General features: G+C 41.6%; 1 protein-coding gene across 4 annotated transcripts in view; it reads right to left on the bottom strand.

Moving 5' to 3' along the window:
• Positions 1 to 13,296, bottom strand: part of LOC126388164 (carbohydrate-responsive element-binding protein) — a 29,070-nt gene extending 15,774 nt beyond the window's left edge. For 3 of the 4 annotated variants that reach the window (XR_007569722.1, XM_050041078.1, XM_050041077.1), the window contains exons 1-7: positions 12,751 to 13,296; positions 9,717 to 9,823; positions 9,535 to 9,617; positions 8,657 to 8,746; positions 6,697 to 6,738; positions 1,349 to 1,526; positions 852 to 932 (exon numbers count right to left, since the gene is read on the bottom strand). Coding sequence is in view for 3 of the 4 variants with exons in the window: in XM_050041078.1 (XP_049897035.1) it covers positions 852 to 932; positions 1,349 to 1,526; positions 6,697 to 6,738; positions 8,657 to 8,746; positions 9,535 to 9,617; positions 9,717 to 9,823; positions 12,751 to 13,097 (928 nt within the window). In the remaining variant the exon portion in view is untranslated. The remainder of the gene's footprint in view (positions 1 to 851; positions 933 to 1,348; positions 1,527 to 6,696; positions 6,739 to 8,656; positions 8,747 to 9,534; positions 9,618 to 9,716; positions 9,824 to 12,750) is intronic. The other variant, XM_050041080.1, reaches the window with a different exon arrangement.

Genomic DNA, 13,296 nt, shown 5'->3' with positions numbered 1-13,296 from the left:
TTTGCAAGACGAATATAAGGAGGACAAAGTGTCTCTTGCTCCTTCCCTCCCTCGGCCTCTCTGATGATGCTCTGTGCAGAAATAAGATTAATAACCTAAATAAATAAAAATATTTAAATAATTTTCCAGCACTAGAGCCATGAAAGGCCATGGAAAATGACTTTGCTCAAAATGAAGCTACAAATCTGCTTAGGTAACCATCAGAATGATCTTCTTCAGAGGTCATCAAGAGCTGATTTTAGAAGGAAATCCCACCATCTCACAGCCCATCCTTTTATTTCCCCTGGCCTCATAGCTAAATACATCCTCTTCCACTTCCCCATTCTCCAGGCTTCACCCTGCCTTTGCCCCCCATCTAACCTCTGAGGACCAAATAATATAGTGCAGACACAGCACATAAATGAAGGAGTGTCACTCGAGAACCGATTGTTTGATGCAAAAGCCATCTACAGTAGAAAAACAATTTACACATCAAAAATTCAAACCTCTGCATTAAGCAATTAAATCTTAAATTCAGATTGTAAGATTTAATTCTAGAATACATTACTTTGTTTTAATTTTTTTTGTCCATGGGGAAATACATGAGTCAGGATAAGAGCCTCGTTCTGTGGCTTGTCAGAATATAGACACTAAACTCTCAGGCTGAAAGGTTAATGATTAATGACCCATGTCTTATCGAGATCAGTTCACACGTCTTCTATCAACTATCAAATATATTTTTCTGCACTAAATCCAGCACACATGTGCCACAGTGATAGCTGAAACTGGATGGATACTCAGACACAAAATCAATCAGGGGTATTGACCTGCAGATAGACAGACAGACAGACAGATGGACAGGTAGAGAGTACCTGGTATATCCATGAAATCATCCAGGTTGGGCTGCAGTGGAGTCAGGCCTGGCTGGATCATATCAGCATTGCTGGTGTACGCTGAGGAGGAAGAGAACATCTTATATGAGTGAGTGAGTCTGTTAATGTGTCTGCCTTATTGTGAGTGCTTTCTTTCATCATAGGGAATTTCCTTATTTGTAGGGTGGCTTCCTTTGGCTGATTTGCTGACCCATGTGACCCATCAGCCACACCAAGTGTTAGAATATTAAAGCCCCTGAAAAAGTATTTTTTATATGACATTAAAACAATATAGTCGCAGATGTTAGCGTCGCCCTTGTTCCCTCAACAAAAAGCCAAGGTGTTATATTTTGTTGTAACTGTTTTAATCCTGTCATGCAGCTCACAGGCCACGAGGTGTCCATCCTTTTTTTTAAAAACACTTTCAATGATTTGATTTAGTTTTGAGACCAGTACAAAGTCACAGCTGAAATTCACCCAGAGTACTGACTACTCACTGTCGTGTCGGTCACTGGCCCAGGGACATGGCTGCTTTTGTGTCATGGTGAACAGGGTGTCGGAGATATCGGACAGGAGGCAGTCCAGGTCAAACATGTGGACCTCCGCCGGCGCAGCCTCAGGCTCCTGGTACATCTGATTGGACCATTTCTCCAGCTTGGCCTGGCAGATCTGACCCTGGAGCATATCAGATCCAAACACAAGGTCAACTTTTAGTGAACAATCAATCCCTGATCTATCCACTAGAGTGCTCCCTACAAACATGACTGAAAAGGCAAAGCGTGAAAGGTAATGATTTCCAAAAGCCTGTCCTGTTTTTTTGCACTAAGTTCAAGCTACAGCATACAGTATGGTTAGATATATTAGATACTAAGAAATGTTGGCATTGTACAGTACATCTCTTCAAACTACAGATATGTTGTATTTGCACCTTATATGTAGTGAATACATTGAAACTTCAACGCTGTGGTTAACGTGGTTTTGTTTAGGCACAAAAACTACTTGTTTATGGTTCAGAAAAGATCACATTTTGGCTTAAAATACCTAGTTTGGGTGCACAATCCCTGCTGGACAAGCAGCTATGTCTCAGTAAACAACAACCGCTTTTAATGGCACTATCCCTTTTGGAAAAACAGTGACTGGACGCTTCAAGACACCCACGCTTGGTGCCTAAAAAGCTGGCTGGAAACATAGTGACAACCATGTTTGGTGGCAAAAATCCACTGGAGACACTTTGACAGGTTGCGACAAAAAACCCATGTTTGGCGCCTAAAAGCCGCTGGAAACACAGCAACGGGTTGCTATAAAACACCCATGTTTGGTTTCTAAAAAGCTGCGGCAAACACGGTGACAGGTTGCTATAAAACACCCATGTTTGGTGCCTAAAAAGCTACAGGAAACACAATGAAAGGTTGCTACAAAACACCCGTGTTTGGTGCCTAAAAGCTGCTGGAACAACAGCAACGAGTTGCTAAAAAACCCACATTTGATTTCTAAAACCCTGCTGGAAACATAGACAGGTTGCTACAAAACATCCACGTTTAGGTCCTAAAAAGCTGCAGGAAACACAGTGACAGATTGCTACAAAACACCCACGTTTAGTGCCTAAAAAGCTATTGTAAAAGACAGAGACAGGTTGCTCCAAAAACTCCATGTTTAATTCCTAAAAAGCCGCAGAAAACACAGCAATAACTCATTAAATCACAACTGGTTTTGTTGTTTGTTGCTCTCAAACAGTGGTCTGCAGCTTGGCAGGCACATCACCCAGGTGTCAGACCATCCACCATCCGCTCCACCTCCCAGTGACAAAGTCAGCTCATATACCATGTCACTTTAGAAATGCTGATATGATCCGTAAGAAATGTGCAAATATAACATTCATGGTTTGCAGAAATGTACAATGCATACATTTTCTTCTGGTGATTGGGCTGGCAAAATAAGTGGATCCAGTTACCTGTAAAAATATGAAAATGCCAACTCACTGAAACACAATTTACATCCACAAACTAAAAAAAAAATTGCAGTTGCATGTCCTCCACTATCACATCAAGCACGACATGTAAGGCCAACATTTTCCAAGTACCCATTCTCTTCCTAAAACCCAGTAAAACACTCACAGAAAATGAAGCTCCAGACTGGCCCTTGTCTCTCTGTTTGAGCCACTTTGCTTCACCCTCTTCCTTCTTGTCTTTACCCTCCACTTCTAAGTCTGACGCCACATTTATAGGGAAGCCCAGATAGAGCCGGAAACTGTTTTGATTACGTCTAAGCAGACGACATCCCTTCTTACAATTTATTCATTTGCCTCTCAATTTGTTTTCTTTGAGGGAGAACATAAGTGCATGTGTGTGTGTGTGTGTTTGTGTGTGTGTGTGGGCTGTGCATGATGAAAAAGCAGTTTTGACATATTGTTCAAAAACACTAGCCTCTTACAGGTTATCATTATGTCGGCTTTGTTCATTTCTTTATTTTGATGTCTCACCATTTCAATAAGAGCAGCAGCCTTTTGTCCCTGACCTAATTCTGGCAGCCACACTCACGTGCAGGCAAACAAGAAGACCTGAGGCCCCAACTAACACACAGTGCTGCTGCCTCAGCCTCTATCACTTCCGATGGGCATTATTTACATTTTTTGAGGTGTTTCCTGCTACAAGGTGTTACAGTGCATGAAATATATTTTCATGTGAAATGATAGGATATGCAGAGGTGAAGGGAGATGACAAGACAATAAATAAAGTATGTAGAAATTAGATGTTGGATGAAACTAAATTACACAGGCAGAGATTTTTAATGCCAAACACCTCTTTTGGGGGACACATACATTCGTATTCACAAAGCCTCCTAGTCCTAAGAGCTGCTGCTAGTGACCAAATTCTAAGACAATTCTTAGAATTGTGAATTCTTCTTAAAATTTCCCCTTAAAATTTAGACTAGGTCCTTGTAAAGACAAAAGTTATTCACAGAGCATCTTAGACCTTAAAAGAGCTCCTAAGGTGAAAAACTGTTTGGAGCAGAGAGGATGACTCTTAAGAGGTTTAAGTGTTTCTTAAGCAGAGGAGAAAATAGTGGAAACACAAAGAGGTCAGAGAAATGTTCTCCAAATGTTTGATGACAGTGATTTAATGAGATGCTACAGATTAGATTGTGCAGGGATAATGTGTGGCTGATCTCATTAGGGATACACACACATTTCCCACCTAATGCGATAATGCCAGGAAAAAAAAAGTGATCACAACACTAAGATATTTGGAAAACCGGAAAAATGCAACAGTGCAGCAGTGTCCCTTCCATCAGCAATGATCACAGTAACAATGACAACACGTTCAAAGTCAGCAGGACATTTCATTGACACTGGGTGTCCACACCTTGCAGGCTCACAAAAGGGTGTGTCTGTGACAACCAATCACATCTGTTAAAAGCAAGCATCAGCCCTAGCGACGGGGTCAACCACACCTCCTCACTGAGATAAAATTTTCTGTCCCTTCCTTGCTCAGAGTTGCTCTGAGAACTTTCCTGAATCACTCCTAGGCTAGGACTCCTTACTAAAAATGTTTAGGCTAAGTTAGGAGCTCTCTGAGAGTGTTCTCAGAATGTTCGTGAATATGGCCCCTGAATTCTTCAGCTGACAACTTCAGCTGCGGAGATAACTGTGAAGGAAGTGAAACCTATGATCAGAACAGTCACTCTTATGACTCTTACTCAAACTGGGCTCATTCTATCGTGAATTAAATCCCCATTTTTCTGGGGACTCCCAGCAACTCCCTCAAGTCCCCAGGGGCCGTATTTACAAACATTCTGAGAGCACTCTCAGAGAGCTCCTAACTTAGCCTAAAAACTTTTAGTAAGGAGTCCTAGCTTAGGGGTGATTCAGGAAAGTTCTCAGAGCAACTCTGAGCAAGGAAGGGACAGAAACTTTTATCTTCATGAGGAGGTGTGGTTGACCCCATTGCTAGGGGTGATGCTTGCTTTTAACAGATGTGATTGGTTGTCACAGACACACCCCTTTGAGCCTGCAAGGTGTGGACACCCAGTGTCAATAAAATTAACTGCTGACAACATGAGACTTTGAAAGTGTTGTCACTGCTGATGGAAGGTTGAGACAGACCCAAGTCTTCACTGCTGCACTGCTGCATTTTTCCAGTTTTCCAAATATCTTACTGTTGATCTCTGTTGATTTTATTTCAGGTGTTATAGCATTAGGTGGGAATGTGTGCAAACCCCTAATGAGATTAACCACATATTATCCCTGCACAATCTAATCTGTAGTATTTCATTAACTCACTATCATACAGCATTTGGAGAATATTTCTCCTTCCTCTTTGTCTTTCTGCCATTTTCTCCTCTGATTAAGAAACTCTTGACTCTTTAAAGTCCTCCCTGCTCCTAACAGTTTTTCACCTTAGGAGCTCTGTTAAGGGCTAAGATGCTCTGTGAACTTTTATCTTAAAAAGAATTTCACTCGGGGCAGGTCTTAGCACTAGGAAGCTTTGTGAATATGGCCCCTGGTTGAGAACCACTGCTCTGGAGAACACGAATGTCTGCACAAGTTTTCATGGCAATTCATCCAATAGATGTTGAGATATTTCAGTCTGGACCAATGAGGTGGACTGACCAACATTTCCAGGGTCACACTGCTTGCATGGCTATAAAACAATGGTAATATTCTATCTAAATCAATATACAGACCTCTCATAGGTTGTGCAGTTCACTCCAGCTAAAGCACGGCTTTCCTGTTATTGCCTTTATTTATGACTTGATTTGGTAACTTATCAGAACTGTGTTTCACTTTAACTGAGTTTCAATATGAGGACTGACAGTATAGAATGCAATTTGTCTTGAAAGATGATGCCAAATGTTAAAGAGTCTGTGAAGAGAATGGAGCTGAGGCTAAAATTATACAGCCAATTGAATTTTCCACAGGACCACTGAGAGCTGAAACCTGATTTAAAGTATATGAAATAACACTAAAAACAACCCCTGGGTTTTACTGAGATGTTTGTCCAGCCAGTGGATGTAATCTGTTTAGAGAAAGGTGAGATAACGCTTTGAGAACACTGAGCATAAAAACCTGGTTTACTGATCTTTGACCTGTAAACTTAGTGCTGATATGTGCCCTGTGAAGTGCTGCACAATACATCAACAGTTTGGGCTGCAGACAGACAGTCGGATATTGTGTTTGACCTGAGTTAATACCTGGGCTTCCATCGACACAGTGCATCTGAGAGTGAATGAAATAATGATGCCAAAGGTGAATGAAGGAATAGTGGGCTGTGACTTGCAAGGGCACATGTCATATTCTCATGTGAATACTATCATGTATGAGGTGCTTCCCCAAGGTCCCTCCCTTTCTTTGCCTTCCTTCCACCTCCATGTTTATCTGCTGATGCTTTGTTTGTTGGTGCCACAGTGACGTCACTGTCATACTCGCTGCTCAGCGTTTACAAAACGCTGCTGGAAGTAGGTCAGATTTGATTAAATGGCATTAAATTCTGCAGCTATTTCACCTGAATAAAGATAAAGCCTGGAGGGGTGTAGGGTATTGTCGCTGCTGGAAATCAATATGTGTCAATTGCCTACAAGTGCCGGGCCATGACGCAAGTTGTTTTGCACGTTTCTGTTTTTCTTTTTTTCCATCCTCTCTGGTCAACAGAGGGAGGCTAAATCCACGTGCTAAAAATAGTTGCGTGGAGTCAAAAGTAAACAATGCTGGCAGGTCAGCGACACACACTAGAGCCTGGGTCAATCAGCCAAGGGGTCAAAATCAATATCTGTCTGCATTAGAGTTATTCCAAAACTTAAAGTAAGACATTAACAATTGAATAATACTAAAGCAGGACTTCTGTCATACCTCTTGTAGCATTGATAAAATATCATCCTTCTTTTTCTGAAGCTGCAAAAGAGAAGAAGAGAAACAGTGTAGTTATATCTGGTAATAAATGAGACTAATGCTGTGTATTAAATCACCTTAAATCAGATACTTGTATACTTTTGAGTGTATGAGCATGTTCACACTCAGAAGCATGGAGAAATGCAGCACACTGCGAGCACTCAGATGGTGCAATCATGACGGTTGCCTTTGTAGCAGAAGAGGTGGGACCACAAACATTTTAAATTTGTGAAATGTTGGCTGAGTATTACAGTGAACATTGTACAAATATATGTACATGTGTATTTTTCACCAACACCTCAACAATTTGCTACTGTATATGATAACGCGAATACTTACGTTAGCTTGCGAGCTAGCTAACAGCAGCACATTATATCATCAGGCACTGACATTACATGTGTTGTGGCGTTAGCTATACGATCTATGGGCGTAAGCTACATTTGGTGTTTACGCTTGTTGAATTGTCATCTTCACTGTAGCAGATTTTAGTTCTGGATTTGAGGTCAGATATTTGATAAGCTTCATAGTTGTTGAAACCTGCCATGCCAACACATTCATTTTTAATACAATAGGTAAATGAATACGAAAGACGCCAAGTAGTCAACATAAAGAGCAAGCATATATTTTGGAAAGTGACATTGTTGTCAAATGTTGGTAATAATGCTCCGCCCAGTTACAATTGGCTAAAAAGAAGAAAATCTGATCGATCTTGCAGTCGTCCTTTCCGTTAAGTACTCAACAGCCATGTTTGACTTGAAACAACACCTCCCTGTCAAAGTTTGCACTCTGTGCAAGTGTACTCAATAGGGTTACAATGGTATACCGGTTTCAGGGTATACCGTGATATTAAAATTGCCGGTTATGTGAACATTTGCTTGTCTATAATATTGGAAAAAAATGCAACTGGACAGAAAACTTTATCTTAGTTATATTCAAAAGTTAGACTTTTCACACATGCTTCCATTAAAAATGGTTTCAAGTTTCAAATATAGTAATAAAATGTTTGTTTAATCAAAAATAACCCTTACAACTATGCTCTGCTGGTATAATATTAACCATGGTCACCATCTTAGCTTAGCAATTTATATGCTAACATTGGCTAATTATGTGGACCTTAACACAAAGTAAAGCTAAGGCTAACAGGAATGTCAGTAGTTCTGCAGGTATTTGGTCATAAACTTGAATACTGGACAGTATTTGAATTTTGGCCTGATGATGGTGCTGAAAACGTTTTTAAAATTCATCATGAGGGGAACATGCCGATGGTTAATGTATTTACTTTTTTAGGAACTTTTGCCTGCGCCATCCGTTTTTTTTATTTCTATGAAAATGTTCATTAATGTACACTGTCCCCCTTGAGAAATAAATAAAATTGAAATTGAAATTAATATGAATGTCTGAACTAAATTTCATGGAAATCTATCCAACACTTGTTGAGACATTTCAGTCCGAAGCAAATATGTGAACCTTGTGGTCGGATCATGTGGTAACCATGAACATCTGTAAAAAGTTTAGTGCTGATCTGTCCAGTAGATGTGGAGATATTTCATGGGATAGGTGAAAACTCTGACCTGCTGATGGTGCTAATGGAAACATCAGGGGATCTCCAGAGTTATTAGAATTAATCCTCTAGTAACCCTAAATATCAGTAGCAAATTTTGCAGCAATCCTATCCATCCAACAATGTCAAGATATCTCTCTCAAAACCACAAATGTGAACCCTATTTGTAAAAAAGTCAGGGAATCTCCAAAGGAATTATCCTCTGGGAACCATGAATGCCTGTACCAACTTTCAGATCAACCAATAGTTGAGATTTTTCAGTCTGGAGCAACCAACAGCCATGCTGCTAGCATTGCTAAAAATATTATAGAGATAAAAAATGTGTTCTGTAAAAAAATAAATTAAAAAAAGAATGCTCACCCTCTTCTTATAGTAAATCCTCCACTTGTGATACTCCTTGATCACCACTTCAATCCTTCGCTTCCAGTAGCTGCCCTCTAATACAATGGCCTGTTGACATGATGCAAAAACACAAAGTACAAACCTTACATGTCTCGCCTCATCAGTGTACAATACAAAAATGTGAACTCAGCAATATAAACATTAATGTTTTAACTGAAATTGAAACAATGTGTTGTTGAAAAGAAAGTTAGTTTGTGCTTAAACAGCTCGATCGGATTAAAACACCTACAAGGTACTTCATTTTTGTGTTAATTTTGGCACCGCCTGTGGACAAAAGCGGTAGTGTTTCCATAAGCACCACCCCCTTGTGTTATCAAGATCTTGATCTGGTAGTGCCTGCATTTGTTTTCGAAGTCGGCATACCGACACACTGCCATTTTATCCTGTTAAAACAATACTCACAACTTGGATTCATTTTTATTTTTATTACGGACTAAAGGAATATAGTTAACTTACAGGTTAATCAAGGAATAGACACATAATTTGAGGTAGCTGGCAACCTGGTTTTATACATCCAAAGAACTTCTATTAAAAAATGAAGTGCTTGGCAACCAGACCAGGCCTCTAATTGAGACAGGCGTGTATTTGTCAAAATGTGTATTCTCTACAGAAAAATCTCCCCCTGCTTCCTTCTAACTGGCTAACGTACTACTCACTGCCAAACTCTGCCCGGGGACAGGCATTAAGAATATAGAAATACATGGTCTTCTCGCTGTTTATTTTGTTTACTTATGTAGGTCGTAAAGAGGCATCAGTATCAAATTGAGACTGTTTCAGTTAAAAACCTCCTTGTAGCCGCTTTAAAAATACATTCCGCTGTGACACAAATCACTCACTTCAGGCTTTCGATGTGCATCTGCCTCTGAGCCCTCCAGCGGCGTGACAAACCCACACGCTAGGTTCTTCCTCTTCTCAACATCTAAATACAGAAGACACAAATAAACATCAATAAGTAATAGTGGAGAGGTGTTAAAGATAATGATGGCAGAAGAGAGGTGGTGAAGAGCAGTGGACTCACACTGAATGAACCAAGCTCTCCAGATCGCGTTGTTCAGACGGATCTTATCTCTCCACAGCAACCGCAGACCCTTAAAGGACTTCCACTTTGGAGAGACTATCTTACCACTGCACAAAAAAACAAAATAAAATCCACACACAATTAATCTTAAAGTATACATTGGTATGGGAGCTGAGAAGGGCCATATTTGCCCTTTTTAATTACTTCATTATCTCGGCATAACAGTGCTTGTTTTCTCCTGACAACAGATTAATTTATGTTGATTCTCAAGAAAACAAAAGACTTGGGCATCATTCAGCCCAGTCGCCAAAAAATGTGTTTGTGCTGTATATTTCTGCAAACCACGGATGTTACATTTACACATTATAATGTAACAGATACACTGAAACTGAATGCTGTGGCTAACGTGTGGTCAGGTTTAACCACAAAAAACACTTTGCTATGGTTAGGAAAATATCATGTTTTGGCTTAAAGAAATCCTGCTTTTGGGGCCACAATTCCGACTGGAAAAGTAGCAATGTCACAGCGTTCCGTGCTACTATCCCTCCTGGAAAAACAGCGATACCTAAAAAGCCACTGGAAACACAGCGTTGTCTCGCTAAATCACAACTGGTTTTGTTGTTTGGTGGTCTCAGACAGTGGTCTTGGCAGGTGTCTTGCCTTGCTATCAACCATCCCCTCCACCTCACAGTGAAAAAGTCAGCTCATATACTACATCACTTTAGAAAGGTTGATATGATTCATATGAAACATGAAAATGTAACGTATTCACGATTTGCAGCAACGCACAATGCCAGCATTTTCTTAAGAAATCACAAGTTGTTTTCTTGTGATAAACCAGCTTTGTTATCTCAAGATACTGGCAAAACAACGCAAGCAGGGCTGTTCTTGGCATCTGTATATTTGTTTATGAAAAATGGGCAATGTTCATAAGGATTAAGGGCCCTGACACACCAGACCGACTGTCAGCCATCGGTCAATGTCAGTGAGTGAGTGAGCATCTGTCGTCTAGGTTTTTGTGGTGTGTCCCACACTGTTGGCCTTTGCCAGCTGTTTCTCAGCCGATACAGTGTGTTGAATGGGCATCGGAGACAGCAGAGCCCGTCGGTGAGTGAAACCCCTCTGACTGGCGGTCCAGCTCAGTACATGAGAGAAGAGACAGAAGCGAGGACAGCAAACAAACGACTAAAGTCAAGAGGGCACGAGGTTATAAAACTTGTTTTATTAGGTGAGGTTATTTTTAGCCACTGAGTTCTAAACCAGGCAGTATCTTGCCAAGGATACTTCTACATGCAGACTGGAGGAGCCGGGATTGAACTGCCAATCTTCTGATTAGTGGACGACCCACTCTACCTCTGAGAACCCTCTCACGCAGGTGCAGAATGTACGTGCTGGTTGGACGCTGGCTGTAGTCATTGCGGTAGTTCAAGTGCAACTTTTTGGCCGAGACACAGGCGACACAACGGTTCGCCATTGTCGACACTAGTTTTTTGATGTCGGTTTGGGCCTTCAATCTTGACCTCAAGATAATGGCATTGAAAAATTGCAAGTACAGCCGTTCTCTGCTTCCGTAGATTTCTTTATGGAAAATGGGAAAAGTTGCCTTCTGTTAAGAACAATGAAATGGGGACACATGCAGAAATGCCTGGATACCCCTTAGAGTATAATTGGACACAGTGGAAAAAGCTCAGTCGCCTCACCGCTACACTCCTGCTAGAAATCTGTCCTGATTTTGACTAATGGTGACCCATCAGCTTATTCACCAACACACTGTCGGGCTGTTTGCCCTTTTTTCAGTGTCCTGCAGACTGCTGAGTGCTGAGGAGACGGCTCCTAATGTGAGGTGCTCGGGGAGTTGCTAGGAAGCTTGGAGAATCATTTTCAACGTGCTTTTAATGGAGAGACACCGCTGCATGTCACACACCCTGAAACAGCACCCACAGCATATTACTTAAAAAAAAAAAAAGCTATTAGGAGAAGAACCAATTAACAGCAAAGACAAATACTGTGCAGCAGAGCAGCACTTTGCACTAATAGTCTCTGCGACACCTAATACTGTACATGTTTAACATAGGCTATAGCACTTATAAATTTAATGGAAACGCCTTTCATAAAAATTAAAGATATAAACAATTGGCTCAGGGTTTATTGTGCAATAATCATCCAACTATAAAAAACACCCAACTGGCACACAGTCACTTGCAGGACAAATGACTTCTTTAGGCCAAAGGCTGAACTCTGATAAACAAGCTGTTAAAGCATTATATTTTCTTACGCACACATGTCAAAGAGAGAGACAGAACAGCTGCTGTTTTTGTCACCGCATGTACCGGACACCTGTCACTAAGCTTCTATTCAATCAAGATTTTTTAAAAAAGCAGCAAACACAGCAGGGAAAAATATGAAAATGCATGTTTTATATCAGTTCACAGTGTCTGTGTGTATTAAAATTTAGATAATAAGATTATTTTCTAAGTGGTAGTCAGTGGCATCACTGCAGGATCCTCTCTCCTTTCCCTCAGTTACGCTGTAATCTCTCCAGTGTTGCCAACTAGAATCAAAGTCCAGTTTTTAGTGAAGATTTTCCAAGCGGTTGCACAAGAGACTGCAAAAATCCTTCTCCTGACACATCCACACACATTACAAGCCAACGCTATGAGTCTTAAAAGGGGAAACCTGTTGAAACACAGATAAAGGCCTACTTTGATGTGGAGCTCTGTCTGTATAGTTGACATAAAATAAATTATACAGAGGGAGATCACTGCAGGGGGAGGAAATACCTGCAGGTTCATTATATATACATATCATCAAAAAGCTGCACTGTAAAAAAAAAAAAAAAGACTTTCATAATAAGGTGCCCACTTATTTACAGATCTGTCCCTGCAGATGAAAAGGCTGAAGTGGACAGAATAAAAGCAGAAATTAAAGGTGCTTTACAGGGTGATTTACAGGTGGAATCTGCAAGTTACAAAGCAGCTAAACTGGTCTGAGGTGGGTTCATGTTCCTGTTCCTAACCTCATGAAAGGGACCCACCTGTAGGCCAGGGACATGCAGTCAAACAGGCGGGTCAGAGTGGGGTCGATGCTCAGGCTCCCGGAGCTGAGCGGCCCGTACCGGTACGTCTGGCACCAGGTCCTGTTCACCGTGTCAAAGTCATATCTCATAGACCCGCCGCTCTTCCTCCGGCGCGGCGCGGAGTCGCTGTGCGGCGACGACACCATGAAGTGGCCGCTGTGGATGACCTGTGTGCGGGGGAAGGAGCCGGCGGACGGCCCGGTGCCGGCACCCCGAGCGTGTTCCCCCTCCGCCTCCGAGTCCGAGTCTGAGGAGTCCTGGAGCTGGCTCTGTCCGGCCGAGCAGACTCCCTCTTTGGCCGCCATGCTGCGTTTACATTCAGTGGTGACTGTCCGGCTCAGACTGTGAACTTTCTCCTCAGCTGACCCTCCTCCTGTTTACACCAGATACTCCAGTGTCTCCTGAGAGAAGACAGCACAGAGGCCTGTCTGCCGAGAGACAACTGTGTCTCATCTGTCTGCTCAGAGACACCCGTGTCCCTCACAGCTGTGTGTGTGTCTGTGG

This window comes from Epinephelus moara, chromosome 3, assembly GCF_006386435.1.
Source record: "Epinephelus moara isolate mb chromosome 3, YSFRI_EMoa_1.0, whole genome shotgun sequence".
NCBI classification, from domain to species: domain Eukaryota; kingdom Metazoa; phylum Chordata; class Actinopteri; order Perciformes; family Serranidae; genus Epinephelus; species Epinephelus moara.
This window is presented reverse-complemented; position numbering and strand designations above follow the sequence as displayed.